At 40.0% G+C, this 20,892-nt stretch overlaps 1 protein-coding gene and 1 non-coding gene across 2 annotated transcripts in view; both read left to right on the plus strand.

The window, feature by feature from the left end:
• The window catches only part of LOC117402249 (mitochondrial import receptor subunit TOM20 homolog), an 8,969-nt gene extending 5,925 nt beyond the window's left edge, over window positions 1-3,044 (plus strand). The window contains exons 4-5 of the mRNA XM_034921420.2: window positions 208-350; window positions 2,619-3,044. Of these exons, the coding sequence (XP_034777311.1) occupies window positions 208-350; window positions 2,619-2,663 (188 nt within the window). The 3' untranslated portion in view covers window positions 2,664-3,044. The remainder of the gene's footprint in view (window positions 1-207; window positions 351-2,618) is intronic.
• LOC117403461 (small nucleolar RNA SNORA14) lies at window positions 1,012-1,151 on the plus strand. The gene has a single exon (XR_004544577.1). It is a non-coding gene; the product is annotated as a small nucleolar RNA SNORA14 (small nucleolar RNA).
• Window positions 3,045-20,892: the final 17,848 nt, after the last annotated feature.

Consider the following 20,892-nt stretch of genomic DNA (forward strand, 5'->3'; position numbering starts at 1 on the left):
ACCTAGTCTGTGCAGCAATTAAAACAAGTACTTTTAACACTGAATATAGAGACATACAGCAGTGACGATTTCCTAGATGAGTTTTAATGTGTTTGCAAATAGCAGCAGCTGCCGTATACTGTAAACGGCAGAATTCTTAAATATTAAGTTACCCGATATGCCTGTGTTTTGCCAGCTCACTTTTTCCATTGTTTGTCATCTGCTCAGGAGACTATGAAAAGGGGGTTGATCACTTGACGAATGCCATTGCTGTTTGCGGACAGCCTCAACAGTTATTACAGGTCCTACAGCAGACGCTTCCCCCACCAGTGTTCCAGATGCTGCTAACCAAACTCCCAACCATCAGTCAGGTAGGTACCTGTATATTTAAAATTGGCCAGTTTCCTGAAATGTGATGAGGGTGGCAGGATGCTAGACAAAGCCAACAACATCAACCGATTTATTTATTTATTTATTTATTTATTTATTCATTTTTTGAAGTCCAATGACACACAACGAAAATGTACCAGGGTTTGAAATGTACTGCTGGCTTAAAAAATAAGAACGATCCACCAGTGGGGTACTGTACAATATATAAGTAGTAGTGGACTTTAACATTATACTACATTCTATATTAATACAGTAGAACAGTGACTCATTAAATACAGTAACTGGAAGTCTGGGATGAAAGTGTCCTGCAGGGTCTTTCCATTTGACCTCTTGTGAGTTTTTAGATTTTTTACTTAAGTCCATAAATATTTAGTTCACGCCTCCCCAGAATTTGGCTCACTTGAGCCCTATAAGATTTATTAAGCTTTTTCAAAATGTAGTGATAAATAATACATTTAAAGTTGGCATGTTGATACTTAAACATATCAACTTTAACATCATGCAGACCAAACTGTGTTAAAAGTGGCATCTATATTAGAATTATGAGATGTAGAAGTCTTTAAGGAAGTTTGAATTGAATCCATGATACAGACTTTTATGTCTTCCAAAAAGGTACTGTTTCTGGGATTTCAGTTCAAGCTAGTGCATTCTTTTAAACCCCCCTGTAGTTTTGGATAGCTGCTGGGACAAGGAAGAATGCAAGAGCAACATTCACCTAGATGTATCCAAAGTGAAGAGTCTGTAACAGTGCCTCTTTACTATTTCACATCTAGGACATTACTCTTTAGTATATCAGAAAACTTAGCTGAATACCTTGGATAAGGTCACTGCCTCTTAATATGGGTGTAGATTTCTGTGTGTAATACAATTTTATAGAGGACTCTGCCTTCAGTATAATAATCTTAAGAGTGGGATGTTGCAGAAGGTTGTGGTTTTCTTTATTATTCACTTATTGTTTTACAAGCAGTTTTATTTTTTATTGTTTTATTGTGTGGTGTGTTTTTTTTTTTTTTTTAAATAAAACTTATTGCTAGTTTCTGTTGCAATAAAAATGCTTGCTTCAGATAAAAAGCATTTTGCGTTCACTATGCATACACCAACAAATATTCTCTAAAAATACAATTAAAAAAAACATTGGACAAATTTGAAGTGGTGTAGTCAGTAATTGCTGTATAGTGCATCTAACTTGTATTTAAGGTTTGAGAAAATGCTTTAAAAATCTGTCCACTGTTCTGTTTCACTTTTAAAGGGGAAGTCGTTATATAATACTCCTGATTTTAATATACAGTCAATTCTCATTAAAACGAACTCAGTTTAAACGAATATCCTGATGCTACGCATTTGACATTGGTCCTGGCCAAAGTTGCTTACTGTGAATTACTTTTTATAATACGAATTCACTTAACCCTTTGCAGATGACCCATTATAATTTTGTTCGAATTCAATCGATGACGTAATTGCATTCAGATTATCATAAAACCCTTCGTTGGACTTCAGACAATCAACCAAAAAGCAGTTAATCGGGTCTGTGGGTCAAGAGCGAAATTTACTTTTTTTAACAAAAGTTTTAGTTTTTTGTTTTCTGTCAGGAGATTTGGCTATCACAAGTACAAAGCTTACCTGAAATCCTACGAATTTGCCCAAAATGTTCATAAACTCAAGATGAAATTGACAAAATGTGAGCTGTAGTGAAATATTCATAGAGAAATTTCAGGGATTACACTGCTTGCTTTTGCTGTTTAAAAATGCCCATGGCCTGAATTTGCCTGTGTCTGGGATCACAAGACACAAAGCTGAGAAACTAGCTCAGCAGCTGGGACATGCAAATTTCAAATGCAGTTTAGAGTGGCTTGAACAGTTTAAAAGTTCAGTACTGCATACTTTAACTTCCTGTTGCCTTTGCAACTGTTTTTATTAAACCGTATTTGCAACGTATTCTTTTGAAGTTTACTTAGACTATTTAATAAAATGCACAGTACTTTTAAATGTGTAATACTTTTCATTGTACTGTAATTGGAATTTGATTTCAGTGTTACTGCAACTTTAATTAAAACTGACCGTATGCATTTGGCTTGTACTCCTGATAATAAGAAATAATGACTTTTTTTTTTTTTTTTTGCTGGTCACTTGAAATTAATATTAATGAGTTGACTGTACTTTATATCGTTTGAGTAATAAGTTCTGGTAAAGTTAGTGCTCAGACAGTAGATATTTAGCAGTTTATGTATTGATTCCCTCCTGATTTCCAGCGTATTGTGAGTGCACAGAGCCTTGCTGAAGATGACATCGAGTAAGAGGGATGACAAGCCAGGGTGAAAACTGCAGAGATCTTTCCATATCTCACCCAGCTCAGCCTCCAGGAGAAAACTGAAACTCAACGGGCAGCTTCGGTTCCGGAAGTAGATTCCTCTTTTTGTAACCCTCGTTGATGTATTTGGTTTCACTTATATTTATTATTTTCCCAGACTTGATATTTTGATACTTTCCATCAGATTGAGTGAATGTTTGTCCCTGTCTTAAACCATGTCATTTGTTTTTAGACAACTACAGTCATATTGTAGCCCAGAACGTTCATATGTAATATTGTACATAAGACTTGTACTGTAGAATTTATCATGAATTCACAACCCCTGCCCATAACTTGGGTGTCATTAAACAGGTGAATTACCTTCCAACAGTGTACTTTTATTCTTTAGTCTTGTTTGTGCTTTTGGCATGAAGAATACAAAAACTATGGAAATACTCCTGCAAACACAGTTTTTATTTATATACAGATGTTAAAGAATGATAGTGGAAATACATATTGTATTACTACTTGACAGTTGTCATAAGTTTGTAGACAATTTCAATTTCATTTTAACAATCAGTTGTGTACCAGGAGTTAAATCGTACAGACTACGAGGGTGGGGGTAGGAGTGTACGGCTTACAGTTTTTTATGGATAATGAGATAGAAGCTCATTTTACAGTTGGAGTGGCTTTGGGTTCTGCAGGGTGATAACTAAGGCTTTGTAATTCATTTTCTTACCTCTGTGTTTTCTCTAATTTAGTAACAGGTGGTTAAAACTGTAGGACTTTTATTCAGTCACACACATATACACACACACAATCGCAATTTCCCCAGCTAGATTATGAGCCTTAAAAAAAATTATATATATATATATATATATATAAAGCGCTATAGTGGGGAGTCATAGTTACAAGACTGTGCTATTTGTGTTCCGCCTTGTTGCTTGGTTCCAAAACCTACTGTGCTGTAGAACAGTCAATGTTACGTTATTCATAGTCTGCAATATCATTTTTAAAAGCAATTTAAGTGGCAAGTAGTAAAATGAGTGACTGGGCTCACTTAAACAGGTGCGATAGGTGCTTCAATTTAAACCCAGATTCTGGAGAAATTATATGATTAGCCTAAAATTGGTAATGCTTCACAATTACAATTCCCTGTATACCTGAGCAATGATTGTGGACGGTGAGCCCGATTGTTTATTCTGTCAGTAAAGAGGCCTTCAGTGAAATGAGCTTTTCTACAAAAAGTCTGACCCCCAAAGTTAAATTACAAAGATTTATGAAATGGAACCCCTGGAGCATTTCCTTTCCTATTTGTCTCCTTGCAGTGAAATATGTCCCTTTTGAAAGCCTGAGCCAAGGGATGCCTAAATTACACAGCCCTCTGACGAATGGAAATCTGCTAACGGAGGTGTAGTGTGGTGGGAGGAACTGAGGCGATGAGGAAAAACTCTCAGGATGTACAAAACGTACACAGCCAGTTTTATTAAGGTTTTTACACCAAATAGCAATTTGCATAATCATTTGTAGCACAAAATCTAACAAAAAGTTGTGAAATGCAACTCGGAAGGAATAATGATTAGATTAACAGTTTGATCCTCTGGTGTAATGACCTAGATAAATCAGGCCCACGCTGCAGTATTCATAAACAAACATGTTCATTTACTATGTATAACTAAAATTTAGAACTATTTGGGGCATTATACCCACTGGGGTCTATTTTAATGTGATCTGTACAGTATCCGATCTAAACAACGCCACTGATAAATACATCCCACTGGTATTTTCCCACAGGACTGATTGATTGAATCCCTTATTGACATCACTAATGATACTGTGGAATGAAATCTGGAAAATAACTGGTTTATACATGTTAGGTTGGCAGGATTCAGATCCGCCACTAGAGCATTAAAATAGATGTTATTATGCCAGCTATTGATGACTTTCTACTACATATTGATACTGAAAGAAACTGACCAATGTTTTGACTGAGTCTTTTTTGTTGTCTTTAAGACATCAAAAATTATTAAGCAATCAGTATTGCTGAAAATAGATATTTCTCCCTCCATAATGTCGGCTTTTTTCTTTGCTGATCATAGGTGGGGAATATTTTTCTTTTTTTTTACTTGGGTCAAGCTATGCAATTATAATAAGGAAGATTAAATAGCATTCCTTTCTGGACGTACATTACATCTTTTCACCTGCAATCGACAACACAGTGGGGGAAAAAAATGTCTATTTATTTTTAGTATATATTTTTTAATACCATGTGAGTGGAGCATGGCTATTTTGTCTGGAGCGGGGGAGCGGAGTTTTGTCACCGCTCCTCTCCATTCACATTCTCTGGTGGGGACTATGCCTCTCCAGACAAGCACAAAGCAAGCTCTTATCCAGGTAAGGGCAGATTGAAGGAAAAATGGTAATAACTCAGTATTTGAGCAACAGAACCCAGAACCATTCAGAATGATTACAAACACCATAATATAGTAATGGAAATAATAAAAAGCAATTCAAATGACAATTGAGGCTACTTGATCTTTAACCCTGACAGTTGATTATTACTAGCTTGATAAATGTATTTATTTTTCACCAAAAATTGGACTTTAGTGAAAAAGTAATGAGGTAAAAATCTAAAATTCATTATTAAAATTGCATTTCTAGCAATTTCTGTACAGAAATGATTACATCCATTACAGTCAGGAGGAGAGAGAACACAGCACAGTGCCTGGTGATTTATTTGTTTCAGTGTGGGGTCCCTGTCTCTCAGCTCAGAGATCATTTGGTGCAATGCTGAAGTAGTGCTGTAGGATAAGAAGGAGAGAGATGGAGTACCGCAAACAAAATACTGCAGAGATTTAGGCAGACCTGCTGCAAAAGGAGCAACATCATTTTCTTCAATTGTTTCATCTGCAGAAACGTCTTTAAATAAATTAGCAACCAGGGTCTCGCACACTGTCACTGCATCAAGCGCACCAGTACCGGTACCTCAAATACTGTATACACTGACAGCCCCCCCCCCCCAAAAATAGAATTGAAGTGAACTTGGAAAACCCGCTAATCTGCAATGTTCACACTTTTATTTTATCCACTAGAACTAGCTGTGAGAGATTTGTGTGAAACTATTCTGCAAAGTAACAGCAAGCAGAAGGATCTGAGTGACTTCACATTAGGCATGATAATGGGTGCCCATGCAAAAGATATACCTTAAAAACTTGAAACACTTGTTCCCTATCAAGTATGAAATGTAACCATTACCGTATGGGTGTTTATCTCGTGAAGACCGCGAACCTGAATAAAAAGATACCAAAGTTGCACGCCAGCGCCTGTGACCCAGTCGTGCCCTCCACTGAGGGCATAAGACGACGACACGCACAGGTGCCAGCCTCCTTTTTATCTTTCACAGGACTGAACCTAGACGAGGCATAGACAGATGAGCACTTGTTTTTTTTTATCTGCTTCTATATTTTGCTAATTGTGTGTTACACTAATTAATGCGATAATATTTACGTTGTTTAGTTTTTATGTAATTCTTTGCACATAGCCTGTTGTTTATGGCATCCCGCAGCCTTGAAGCCGGCAACTATTGTCACCCCTTCCCAGGGATGAAGCAACTTGAGTCGGCTAACTTGTGCTCTCCTTACAGGCTGCTTAGCTACAGTCAGAGTTAAAATAAAAGTTTAGTTTTCTTAAACAAATGTATTATTACTTGAATTGTAATATTGTTATTACTGTGAGAATGTTTTTCTCTTGTGTGTGTGTTTTCAGTTTCAGCTCGGTTACATCTCGGTGCAAAGTCACCGACCCAGTCCCACCATCCCTGGTTCAGTACCAGAGGACTTGATATGTATTGGCCTGCCCTTTTTATATACTGTAGAATATATTTATATTATACTGGGGGAAATGTATTAAATATACTGTATGCAAATATATTAAAAAATAAAACTTCTGCCGCAAAGCATTCCCTAAAAAGTCGCTAACAGCATTGCACTTGTTTAGTACATTTCACCCTAGAGTTCTGACTCGTTTGCAACTGGTTAGGGACCATTGCGACAGCCGCAACACTTTAGTACATCTACCCCAATGTTGTTTAAACTTGTGGAAAACCTCTTACAATATTTAATCCACCAATTAACCAATTAATTAACAGAACATGAGCAGAACATTTTAAATATGTGTAACTGCAAATAAATAAATAAATAATATCATGAAAATAAAGTATATTCAAGATGCATTTTATTTGGGGAATTTCAAAACAGACAATCTTATTATTATGCTATCTCACAGTAATTCATACAACAATATCAATTTAGCAAAGCTGGAAGACATCAGAATTTACCCCGGGTATATTCCTGGGTATACCCTGTAGCCAGGTATAATCTCATGGGAGTTTACACCTGTAAATACCAAGTTTATTTTATTCAGTTAAAGCTTTGTGAATAAAAGGACATTTTATAGTTTACCACGAGATGGCAGTATCACTCAAGTGAAAACTTTAAAGCCAACAGTCCATATGAAAATTGGTACTTCAATAGTACACTGCAGTACAACAAAAATTATTAATATATTTTATTCTGGATGATTGGTATTTCTGGCAATTACATAATATACCATAAAATGTCATGATATAAGTAAACTGTTAAGGAATGAGATACCTTTGATTATTAAAATGTTATTACATTCCAAAATGTATTTCACTTTCTGAAATAAATGAAGAAAATTTGCATTTTGAATATTCAAATATTTTAAATCCAGATTGAATACAAAAATTGCAATATAGAAATCCTGAATGAATGATCTTCATTTTGATTTAAGTGAACCTGAACCTTGAAACTGGAGTCTGTCAAAGTGGAAACCTGCACACACACACTGGAGTCTCCAGTGCACCCTCTACCTCCCCCCTTACCTATCACTAACAAACCTGCACACACACACTGGAGTCTTCAGTGCACCCCCTACCTCCCCCCTTACCTATCACTAACAAACCTGCACACCCACACTGGAGTCTTCAGTGCACCCCCTACCTCCCCCCTTACCTATCACTAACAAACCTGCACATACACACTGGAGTCTTCAGTGCACCCCCTACCTCCCCCCTTACCTATCACTAACAAACCTGCACATACACACTGGAGTCTTCAGTGCACCCCCTACCTCCCCCCTTACCTATCACTAACAAACCTGCACACACACACTGGAGTCTTCAGTGCACCCTCTACCTCCCCCCTTACCTATCACTAACAAACCTGCACACCCACACTGGAGTCTTCAGTGCACCCCCTACCTCCCCCCTTACCTATCACTAACAAACCTGCACACACACACTGGAGTCTTCAGTGCACCCCCTACCTCCCCCTTACCTATCACTAACAAACCTGCACACACACACTGGAGTCTCCAGTGCACCCCCTACCTCCCCCCTTACCTATCACTAACAAACCTGCACACACACACTGGAGTCTCCAGTGCACCCCCTACCTCCCCCCTTACCTATCACTAACAAACCTGCACACCCACACTGGAGTCTTCAGTGCACCCCCTACCTCCCCCCTTACCTATCACTAACAAACCTGCACACCCACACTGGAGTCTTCAGTGCACCCCCTACCTCCCCCCTTACCTATCACTAACAAACCTGCACATACACACTGGAGTCTTCAGTGCACCCCCTACCTCCCCCCTTACCTATCACTAACAAACCTGCACACCCACACTGGAGTCTTCAGTGCACCCCCTACCTCCCCCCTTACCTATCACTAACAAACCTGCACATACACACTGGAGTCTTCAGTGCACCCCCTACCTCCCCCCTTACCTATCACTAACAAACCTGCACACACACACACTGGAGTCTTCAAAATGTTTTTATTTTTTTATAATTTTTTGTTTTATTTCTCACAAATGTTGTTTTTTATTACAGATAGCCATTAATAAAATAACTCAAATAGATGTATAGCAATAATAATACAGTAGACATCATGTTCTAACTACATACATATTTTTATTAAACATTATATGATTTTTTTTAACATTTTGACAAACAGACCTCGCACAAAAAAATAATTTAGTTACCATCATTTCTCATTATAAAGCAAAAAAAAAAGTCACTATATGTTTGTTTTATAATGATTGTTCGTGTTATTTCTTTTTATCTTTGCATTTCGTTTTATAGGTTACTTTTCGTGTTATTTCGTATTTGTGAAAAACACGGGGCTCTATCACTAACAGAAAAACAGAAGAACCTTAGGCCATTTAGGGGGTGATGTGAGTATAGGCAAAATTCGAATTGCATTAAGCCAGGCAATTATTTTGCACTGTGCCCTATGTAAGCTTAAGAGCAATGCAAATTACTCAACACGCACAAATAATGATCCTCAATTATGATGAGGGTCTCAATGAGCGCTAACTGTGGTCTGAAAAGAACCAGAGACTAAGTAGTGCAGAGAATACAGCACTTTCACATGTGCAGGGATAGCGGTCCCTAGATTGACGCTGGGGTCTAGCTCATCCTTCAATTCAGCTGTTAGGTCTAGGATGACGGGAGTGAGACGATAACGCTTTAGCACCGCATCCTCTGGCATCCCAAACAAAATTACCCTGGGATTGAATATGCAGGGTCTTCTTCGGCTTGCCCTTCTCCTCCGAACATGTTCCTGCCTCTCCTCAACAACAGCCAAGTGTCGCCGCATCAGGAAGTGTACCACAGCAACCATCCTGAAGCCAATGACATGTCTCTGCAGGTGTGTGCTTTTATACAGCTCTTAGTTACTTGCTTCTACAATGGTTTGCACCTTGTAAGAAGAGGTGTAAAGTTTTTGGAAGTGCAGCAATTGCCTAAGTGCAAGGCAAAATCCTTACATCACATTATGATGTTTGCACCCGCTTAGTATCCAGATCCCACCCAATGCCTTGCTCTTTTCATCATCTGAATACATTTCAATGTAATTGTAATGGATTAATGATGGCAAAGTGCAAATTTGATAGCTGGTGCAGAACGCCAGGTGAACACCATTCTTTACATACGCCGCATTTTTAGCGGCCACTAAAATTCGACTTTATGCCAGCATTATGGGGGTTTTGCACCCGCAAATCACTTTGCGTGTATCCTTACATCACCCCTTAATTTATTACAGCACACACTCTGTTCTGCTGTTGCCTAGGAAACAATGTATGATGATTATGTCTACTGAAATTTTTGTGAAGATAATGATAATAGATTTTCCCAATAAAAATCTTCTAAGCACTAGTATTAAATAACATAGTCTTATTTATTATAATGTTTTTAGATAGCTTGTCTAATTAAAGTAATAAAACACGTTGATCTCACTCTAAGCTTATTGAACAGGAGTGTAAAAAGAATCAAAGCATCAGAGCTTATGCAAGATAGGGGCCATCTTGGTGTTTAGGCATTTTCCCACAGATTACCAGTAGCAATGGCCAAAAATACACACATTTATATTACAAAGGATATACTTAAATAAAACGGCCAGATAAAAATAAAAAGCCATGCAGTGAACCTCCCCTTTAATCAAAGTGTAGCCCAGCCTTACTTTTGTCTACTTTTGCCTTACTGCGCTTGCGCGATCAACTTATTTCCCGGTCAACATATTTCCTACGACACCAGTACTTAAGACACTGTTGTTAAGACTGTTATGCTCATATAAAATGCATTGTAAATAATGTTACAGATTAACAAATCTGTGTGGAAACTGGCAGATGCTTAATTTAGGGACATTTTCAGGAACCACTCATTTTCATATACAAAAATAGTCTCCAGACCACATGCTTTGAAAGTTTTGTGCCAAAACACTTCTTGGGGGGTGTGGCAATGCGCCCCGCCCCTGTGTGCATTTGTGCATTTGTATGTTGCGTGCGTGTGTTAATGTTGGTGTATAGTCATTGGTACACGGGGATATAAACGGGTCTGTGTTTCACGTGTATTTAAAGTGTAGATTTGTATTTAGGCACGAGGAGAGCACAAATCACTTCACGTGCTAGTTAAATGTAATATGTGAGCACGGGGTTGCACAGAATTAATTCACGTGCTGGGATTCAAGTGAATAATTAATTAGTAATTGAATCCCAGCACAACAGTATAAATAGATGCACGTTTAGTCACTCGTGGTGAGGTGTTCGGTGAGTGGAGAACGGGATTGGAGACGGAGGTGAAGTAAAGTAATAATAATAGTAAAAGTAATAGTTAAATCTGCTCACCGTGTTTGTTCGTCTGTCCTGCACCGTCTGTTTAGTGTTTAGTCGTTTTGTTTGTCTCTTTATTTTGGCGTGTAGTGCCGTGTCCCGTGTTTTTGTCTGTTAAACCCTTTTATTTTCTGTGCTGTTTTATTAAATGCTGAGCGAAACCATTCGCTCAGCTCCACCAAACTCCAAGTCTCTGTCGTTTGTGTTCCTGTTTCTGGTCTGACGCCACCCACTCCGGCCGTCTTTGTGACACGTGGTGTCCTGCGTGGGATCTACAGCGCCTCCAGGACTCAGGCCAGAGCAGGAACAGCATTTTTGGATTAAAAAAAAAAAAAAAAAGAGGGAAAAAAAAAAAAATGGCAGAAGACGCCATCAAAGTGCGGGACTGGATGCTGGAAAATGCTGGGCTGGAGGCCCAGTCTATACCAGTAGTCGTCCAGTTCCTGCAGTTTATGGATAGGGAACGATGGGAGGCTTATGCAAGGGAACAGACCGTAAGCACCTGGGAGGAAGGTGTGGGTTTGGTCCTCAGCTACCTGGAGGCAATTATAAGTGGAACAGCAGCCCAGGTAGCAGTCCCACCAGCAGAGGAAGAATGCCTGCTGTCCCCGTCTCCACCAGCAGAGGAAGAATGCCTGCTGGTTTTGCCTCCACAGCCCAAGCGGGAGGAGCCTGAGCGTCCACAGCCCAAGCGGGAGGAGCCCGAACGTTCTACGCCTGAGTGGGAGGAGCCCGAATGTCCTACGCCTGAGTGGGAGGAGCCCGAACGTCCTACGCCTGAGTGGGAGGAGCCCGGACGTCCTACGCCTGAGTGGGAGGAGCCCGAACGTCCACAGCCCAAAAGGGAGGAGTCGGTGCGTCCACAGCCCAACAGGGAGGAGTCGGTGCGTCCACAGCCCAACAGGGAGGAGTCGGTGCGTCCACAGCCCAACAGGGAGGAGTCGGTGCGTCCACAGCCCAACAGGGAGGAGTCGGGGCGTCCACAGCCCAAAAGGGAGGAGTCGGTGCGTCCACAGCCCGAAGAGAGGGAAGTCGGGGCTTCCACAGCCCTAGGACCCAAGCTGCCAGCAGAGGGAGAATCCCTGCTGGTTCCACCTCCACCGCAGTGGGAGGACTGCTTGCCCCTCCCACCTCCACCAGCAGATGGTGAATACCTGCTGGTCCCACCTCCACCAGCAGAGGGTGAATGCCTGCTGGTTCCACCTCCACCGCAGTGGGAGGACTGCTTGCCCCTCCCACCTCCACCAGCAGAGGGTGAATACCTGCTGGTTCCACCTCCACCAGGAGCAGAGGAGCTGGAGCTGCCTCTGCCTCCACCACCGCCAGGAGCAGAGGAGCTGGAGCTGCTTCTGCCTCCACCACCTCCAGGAGCAGAGGAGCAGGAGCTGCCTCTGCCTCCGCCACCACCACCGCGAGGAGCAGAGGAGCAGGAGCTGCCTCTGCCTCCGCCACCACCACCGGAAGGAGCAGAGGAGCAGGAGCTGCCTCTGCCACTTCCAGGAGCAGAGGAGCAGGAGCTGCCTCTGCCTCCACCACCGCCAGAAGCAGAACAGCAGGAGCTGTCTCTGCTTCCCGTACTTCCACCACGGGGAGTATGGTGGCCGGAGCCCCAGAAAGGGGAGCTGCCGGCCACGAAGAAGGGGGACGAGGTCTGGAGACCACTTTCCCCAGCAGCAGTTTCGCTGCAGGAGTTCTTGTGGCCGGAAGCCCCACAGGAGGGAGCTGCCGGCTACGAAGAAGGGGGAGGTCGGGGGACCACCTGCCCCCGCAGCTTTTTCGCTGCAGGACGGGACCAGCATGCTGTCAGCCATGCCACTACCGGCAGGGGAGCTGACAGCATTTCCAGCCATGGGCCCACTGAAGCCTCCCTTCCCAGCCCGAGACTTTGTCCTGGACTGCTGGATTTTTAAGGGGGGAGGTGGCCGTTGAGGCCATGTGTGCTGCGCACAAGGGGGGGTATATGTGGCAATGCGCCCCGCCCCTGTGTGCATTTGTGCATTTGTATGTTGCGTGCGTGTGTTAATGTTGGTGTATAGTCATTGGTACACGGGGATATAAACGGGTCTGTGTTTCACGTGTATTTAAAGTGTAGATTTGTATTTAGGCACGAGGAGAGCACAAATCACTTCACGTGCTGGTTAAATGTAATATGTGAGCACGGGGTTGCACAGAATTAATTCACGTGCTGGGATTCAAGTGAATAATTAATTAGTAATTGAATCCCAGCACAACAGTATAAATAGATGCACGTTTAGTCACTCGTGGTGAGGTGTTCGGTGAGTGGAGAACGGGATTGGAGACGGAGGTGAAGTAAAGTAATAATAATAGTAAAAGTAATAGTTAAATCTGCTCACCGTGTTTGTTCGTCTGTCCTGCACCGTCTGTTTAGTGTTTAGTCGTTTTGTTTGTCTCTTTATTTTGGCGTGTAGTGCCGTGTCCCGTGTTTTTGTCTGTTAAACCCTTTTATTTTCTGTGCTGTTTTATTAAATGCTGAGCGAAACCATTCGCTCAGCTCCACCAAACTCCAAGTCTCTGTCGTTTGTGTTCCTGTTTCTGGTCTGACGCCACCCACTCCGGCCGTCTTTGTGACAGGGGGGGAAAAAAAAAAAAAAATTCAAATGAATTCCAGATTGACACATACTGCCCAAATAATGCGTTATCCATTATTTATAATTGGCAGAAGCAGAAACATATTATGAGCAATCTCTGAAAAATGTAATTGACAGGAAAACAAAAATTAAGAAAAAGCTAAACATAGAACCATTGGACCAGGATCAATGCTAAAAGGTCTTGGATCTCAGTGGTTCAGGATGAGGGAGGCAGGGTTAAGAAATTAACTATACAGGGCTGTATCCTGTTTGCTGTTGAATGTAGTCTATTTTGAATGAACATTATTCTTATAGGATCTATTTGCTGTAAACTTGTAATGGGTTGTTATAGTCTAGGAGCACAGAGGTGAAATTTGAGTTTATACCACGAGGATGAACTTCAGCTTGGGTACAGCCATTAGGTGATACAGCCTTTCGCCTACAGCTCCTAGCCACTGATGAAGTCTATTTTGGATTAATTCACCTCATAAAAAGTCAAGGCAGAATTAAAGACTTAAGTGTGTTTGTAAGGGGAATGAAAGTACTGTATGTGCCCCAGTGCCTGACTGCAACTGGGACCTTTCGTGGCAAAACTTAATGAAACAACTGCTAAGCAGTTTGTGTGCAGCCAGAAGCAGCTATAAACCATCAGGGGAAACCTCTAAAGGAAATGGGAAGGTGTGATAGATGCCACATATTACATCAATTACATGCAATAAATAAACAGCAATCCATATCCAATTCAGTACATAGTGAATAGATGGGATACATAGCCATAGCTATATATTATATGGCACAAGTTCTGTTGAGACATTCCAAAGTGTTTAACACAGCTTAAACAAAGTAACAATATTTAAAATAAGTAAAATAAAATATATAGCATTTGTTTTAAAGAAAAGCTAAAATAACTCACTAAACAGTAAGGTCTTGCATACAAATAATTTGCCAATTCCTGAATACAAGAAGGCACTCCAAGTCCCTCGCTTTCCATAACTGGGGTGTATAATTGTTGAAAACATGTGACATCAACCTAGAAAGGTGAAGAACAAGTAAGCCTCAGTTGGAGGACCGAAGAGAGCGGGTGGATTCATAAGGCACAAGACGGTCTGACATACGAAGGGGTATCACAAACTTCTTTTGGAAAATCATACAAAATGTTATGTAGAGCCAGTGTAATGAATGCAATTTAGGGGTCTCACTGCAGCATTTTGTAAAAGTTGTAATCTGGCAGACCAGAATATTGGGCAGTGCAATAGCCATTATACTACAGTATACTAGTGCTTAAATTAGTGTTTAATATCAGAAAAACTAAGACAGCTTTGAAGTTTAACTAGGAAAATAATAAAAAGATAAATTGTAGGCTTCGGCTGTATTGCAAAACTGATTTGCAGGTTAGCACAGGTGTAACAACTAGGGGGCTGTTTTCCCTGGGCAAGTGCAAAGCTATTGGCAGAGGCAAATTTGTGTTCATCAGGTTCCCAGATGTGATGTGTTTGTGGACCTGCTAGGTACTGCTATTTTCCCCTTCAGGGCAACCAGTAGTTGCACATTTGCACGTTAGCTCTCCCCAATCATATTCAGAGGGGTGGCACTTAGTAAATCATATGGTGATTTAGCATGTTCATATATAAATGGTCAATTCAGCGCTGCATCCGTGTGCAAAAGAGAAATGGATTTAGAGGGTACATAATCACCTTTTTATTTATTACATGTTCCCATTATTATTTATTTCTTAGCAATTGCAATCCCTGCCTCAAGATGGCTTCACATATACCCGCATTGACCTCTCAGAACTACATTTCCCATCTTTCTCCTGCTCAAATTTTTGTGAACTGTGGTATTGCTTGGCATGTCGGAAAATATGGGGGTCTGATCAGCATTTCCGATCTGTCCAAGTTGGTTCTGTTTGTTAGAAACACTGAAATTGTAAAAGCTTCTCTTTGAATTCCTCATTAAGCTAATGACTCTTCTTTGAAAATGTCTACCTGTATGTCATGGGTGATTCGAGATCAGGCAGTAACGTTTTGGTTCGTCTTTTCTCGGCAGTCAGTCATGTTGCTGTTTGTGTACTCGGGTAGTCATGGCTTTTGTTGGTGATTTTAATACACGCATCACTGTACTCGAATTTAAGATGAAGGATATTTTTGAGAAGGAAAAAAATGGACAGACCAGGAAGTGCAGACACAGTCTAGTGAGTGAAGCACTGCTGCACAGATTTATTATAAATCAAAAGGTTGAAACAAAACACAAAACACTTTTACAAAACAAAACAAAATGGTTGCCAAAACAGACAAACACAACAGATACGGAACCAAGAAGTATCGTGCTGGTGTAAAACCAGCACAGGTAGCAATTGCTTTCTAGATGTATTATTTTTGTCTTGTTCTGCCTCTGAACACACTAACACCAAGTGAGAAATTTGTGACTCTTAAATACAGCTGTGCCGGGGCTCAATTGCTAATCATTCAATCTGGCCCCCAGCAAGCAGTAGAATCTTATTATTGTATTCTGACTGACAACACTTTCTATATTATTATTATTATTATTTATTTATTTGGCAGACTCCTATCCAAGGTGACACAGGTGTCACAGGGCAGTACTGTACAGCAGGGGTTCCCAAACTTTTTTTTACCTGAGGCCCACCTGTTCAGCTGCATTAGGCACTGCGGCCAACTATTAGCACTCCTTTGGAAAATGTCAAATTAAAAACATTTCATATGTTTAAACCTGTAACATTATAAATAAACCTAATCTACACTGCCCTTTATTCATTTGAATATATATATATATATATATATATATATATATATATATATATATATATATATATATATATATATATATACAGTGCCTTGCGAAAGTATTCGGCCCCCTTGAACTTTGCGACCTTTTGCCACATTTCAGGCTTCAAACATAAAGATATGAAACTGTAATTTTTTGTGAAGAATCAACAACAAGTGGGACACAATCATGAAGTGGAACGAAATTTATTGGATATTTCAAACTTTTTTAACAAATAAAAAACTGAAAAATTGGGCGTGCAAAATTATTCAGCCCCTTTACTTTCAGTGCAGCAAACTCTCTCCAGAAGTTCAGTGAGGATCTCTGAATGATCCAATGTTGACCTAAATGACTAATGATGATAAATAGAATCCACCTGTGTGTAATCAAGTCTCCGTATAAATGCACCTGCACTGTGATAGTCTCAGAGGTCCGTTTAAAGCGCAGAGAGCATCATGAAGAACAAGGAACACACCAGGCAGGTCCGAGATACTGTTGTGGAGAAGTTTAAAGCCGGATTTGGATACAAAAAGATTTCCCAAGCTTTAAACATCCCAAGGAGCACTGTGCAAGCGATAATATTGAAATGGAAGGAGTATCAGACCACTGCAAATCTACCAAGACCTGGCCGTCCCTCTAAACTTTTAGCTCATACAAGGAGAAGACTGATCTGAGATGCAGCCAAGAGGCCCATGATCACTCTGGATGAACTGCAGAGATCTACAGCTGAGGTGGGAGACTCTGTCCATAGGACAACAATCAGTCGTATACTGCACAAATCTGGCCTTTATGGAAGAGTGGCAAGAAGAAAGCCATTTCTTAAAGATATCCATAAAAAGTGTCGTTTACAGTTTGCCACAAGCCACCTGGGAGACACACCAAACATGTGGAAGAAGGTGCTCTGGTCAGATGAAACCAAAATCGAACTTTTTGGCAACAATGCAAAACGTTATGTTTGGCGTAAAAGCAACACAGCTCATCACCCTGAACACACCATCCCCACTGTCAAACATGGTGGTGGCAGCATCATGGTTTGGGCCTGCTTTTCTTCAGCAGGGACAGGGAAGATGGTTAAAATTGATGGGAAGATGGATGGAGCCAAATACAGGACCATTCTGGAAGAAAACCTGATGGAGTCTGCAAAAGACCTGAGACTGGGACGGAGATTTGTCTTCCAACAAGACAATGATCCAAAACATAAAGCAAAATCTACAATGGAATGGTTCACAAATAAACATATCCAGGTGTTAGAATGGCCAAGTCAAAGTCCAGACCTGAATCCAATCGAGAATCTGTGGAAAGAACTGAAAACTGCTGTTCACAAATGCTCTCCATCCAACCTCACTGAGCTCGAGCTGTTTTGCAAGGAGGAATGGGCAAAAATTTCAGTCTCTCGATGTGCAAAACTGATAGAGACATACCCCAAGCGACTTACAGCTGTAATCGCAGCAAAAGGTGGCGCTACAAAGTATTAACTTAAGGGGGCTGAATAATTTTGCACGCCCAATTTTTCAGTTTTTCATTTGTTAAAAAAGTTTGAAATATCCAATAAATTTAGTTCCACTTCATGATTGTGTCCCACTTGTTGTTGATTCTTCACAAAAAATTACAGTTTCATATCTTTATGTTTGAAGCCTGAAATGTGGCAAAAGGTCGCAAAGTTCAAGGGGGCCGAATACTTTCGCAAGGCACTGTATATATTGTGAAATATGGAAATCACATAGAATATGCACTGAGTGAAAATAATTTTTGAAACACTTAAATTTTAGTAAATAAAATAAATTGCAAAAACTAAACAGATGTTTTTATCAAACCTTTAAATTAGGTACCTTTGTATAATTGAAAATTTTAGAGATGCAGTTATTTTTCTTGGTCATCAAACAAAGAAGTGCATGCCTCTTATTATTCCCATTCATAATTACCTGAACAGGGATCACTTTTGAGTAAAACCAGCACAACATGACAAGAACATAACTCTTAAATCCTAATTTCTGAACACCGTGTAACTAAAATGTCCAGCCGTTACCTCTCACGCTGAACTGTCATGCACAAAAAAGACGAATGCGCACAATACAGAAGGAAACGAGAGCCTTGCAGAAGTTACTTTTTTCGCTACTCCTCTGTACAACCAAATACAACTTGCAAAATTACATTCAGTTGACTTGCAACACCCCCCCCCCTCCCCCCAAAAAAGAAAACTTCTGATAAATCCATCTGCAGCAAAATTTGAATCAGTCAAAAACGTTTATTATTATTATTACTATTTTCCAACAAAACATATTCTAGCGTTATTTTAATATTTTAAGATGACTGTGAACGTAATCAATAAAATAGCAGTATATCCAAACATTTTAATAAATCAGTTACCGGTATGTAACAAGATTTATCAGTTTGATTAATAACTTGATTTCGTTAATATTGAAACATACATCAAAGTACTCAATATTTTAAATGTTAATAGCTAATTAGTCACAAAAACGTATTCACCATAGGCATCAATTGAATTTTTAAATGAATGTTATCAAGTACAAAAGTTAGTATGAAAACGTTTCTACAAAAGAAAAAACCCATCCCAGCACCTCAAAACTGAGCCCACGGTACAAATGCATTTAAACTTCTGTAGCTGCCTTTTTTTGTTCTTTATACTGTGCAAAACGTACTCTTCGGTAGCGGATTCGACATATTGTAATTTTATTAATACTGAACACACTTTTTACATCTGCCAGCAGAGAGATCACATGACCTTAACACTGCCCTCAGAGCTCTACAGGTAGGCAATCTGTGACCTCTGATTTGTGAATTTCTGCTTTGATTGACAGTCCGCCAACACTGCCTTGCTACACTTTATTTTTTTACAGTTACAGTTGCCGCCGGCTTCTGCTTTTCGCTATTAATAGAAAAAAAATACATAGAATGTCATTGCCCCCGCGGCCCACCCGGGACTATGTCGCAGCCCACCTTTGGGCCGCGGACCATAGTTTGGGAACCCCTGGTCTAAATAAAAAAAAAATGGATCGGTTTGTTGTTCGCGGAGAGAAACGACCTTGCGTGGCTTCAGAAAGCAATGAAAGTAAAAAGGCAGATGAAGGAAAGAAGCACCGCAGTTTGGCAGTAGAAGGCAGCAAGGTACAAGATGACTGGAAAGAAATGTTTGCAGTTAGAGAAAGAGATAGGAAAGCCATTTTGTTTGTCATACGGCCCTCACTGTGTGCAAAACGTACAATGTAAAAATGCACTTTGAGACGAAGCATCAAGACTTTCAAAGTAAATATGCAGAGAAATCTGAAGATAGAAAGTTGAAAATGAGTCATCCTGAGAAATTGCTAAACAATGAGCAGAAAGTGTTGCGTGCCACATTTACTGGAGCCGACGCTGTGACACAAAGAATTACTTGGATGCTTGCCAAACACGGGAAACCATTTAGTGATGAGGAGCTAGTAAAATAATGTTTTTTATAATCCGCGGACTGTCTCTTTAATGATTTGAGAAACAAAAACGAACTCATAAGAAGGATAAAAAATCTGCAGTTAAGCAATGACACAATATGTTGGCACATCTCAGATCTTATTTTATAATATAAACCATATGGGGAACCTGTGTTAGTACTTTTATCTCAGATCAACAGCAAACCAGCTGCAGGAATTTCTAGTTGGCATAAAATAAAAAAGACACAATAGTACCTGGAATCCTCCTTGGCTAAAAGCACAGCATGTATGAAATAAATTAAGTTGAACTTCAAAAATGCTCGGCAGCTGGGGTAAAATGTACAAATGTTAACAATTAGAAAACATACAAACTTGTCTACCTCTGTTTTTTATTGTAGGAAATATGTAAGTCAACATTTTTCTGTAATAATTTCACAATACACAGTATTTTTGATGTCTGATGTTTTTGAGACCCAAATGTTATAAGTATGTCATCGGGGGGATTGTTAATAAAACTAACAACAAAGGCCTGATTTGCTGGGTTTGATGAAGTGCAATGAATCCATTCAATGCAAATCCTATACGTTTTCCATTTGCTTTCAAAATGTGCATTACTATTGTAACAAGGCAGAGACTGTTCGTGAACCGGCGACCACGCACATTGCAAGTGTCTTAACCACTATGCAAAAGAGCCAAGATCCAGAGCTTTTAACCTCATCTCACCGGCAGGGGTCAGAATTTGTAACAGCAGTGAATGAAATCTTATCCTGAATAGTAAGGAAAAATTGTTGAATGAAGAACGATGAATGTTAAAACAAGAGCACAACATTTTAATAAATGACCAGTCTGTATTAATGTTAATACATTTATGAATAGTGATAGTAATAAAGTGTGTCATTCATTCTTTTTTAAATTATAGATTAAGCGCTTATTAAAATGCTGCACCCTCGTTTGCATGCAGTTTCTTTGTTCTGCATGCACCAAAACACGTAAATTAAACCAATTTTACTACTAAATGGCTAGCAGAGATCAATCGAATTCTAAAGGGGAAGAAAACGTCGGGTGAAAAACACAGAATTTGTTTTTAAATATAATAATAATAATCAAGTTATATCAAGTTATAACTCCTAAAAAGGACATATTTAATATATTGGAAAGCTACTTGTTCACATTTAACACAGAAAACAAAGACCACTTTCCATTGTGGATTATTGTCTGAAATCGTCAAAGACATTGTAACTGCACC

Source organism: Acipenser ruthenus, chromosome 5 (assembly GCF_902713425.1).
Source record: "Acipenser ruthenus chromosome 5, fAciRut3.2 maternal haplotype, whole genome shotgun sequence".
NCBI classification, from domain to species: Eukaryota; Metazoa; Chordata; class Actinopteri; order Acipenseriformes; family Acipenseridae; genus Acipenser; species Acipenser ruthenus.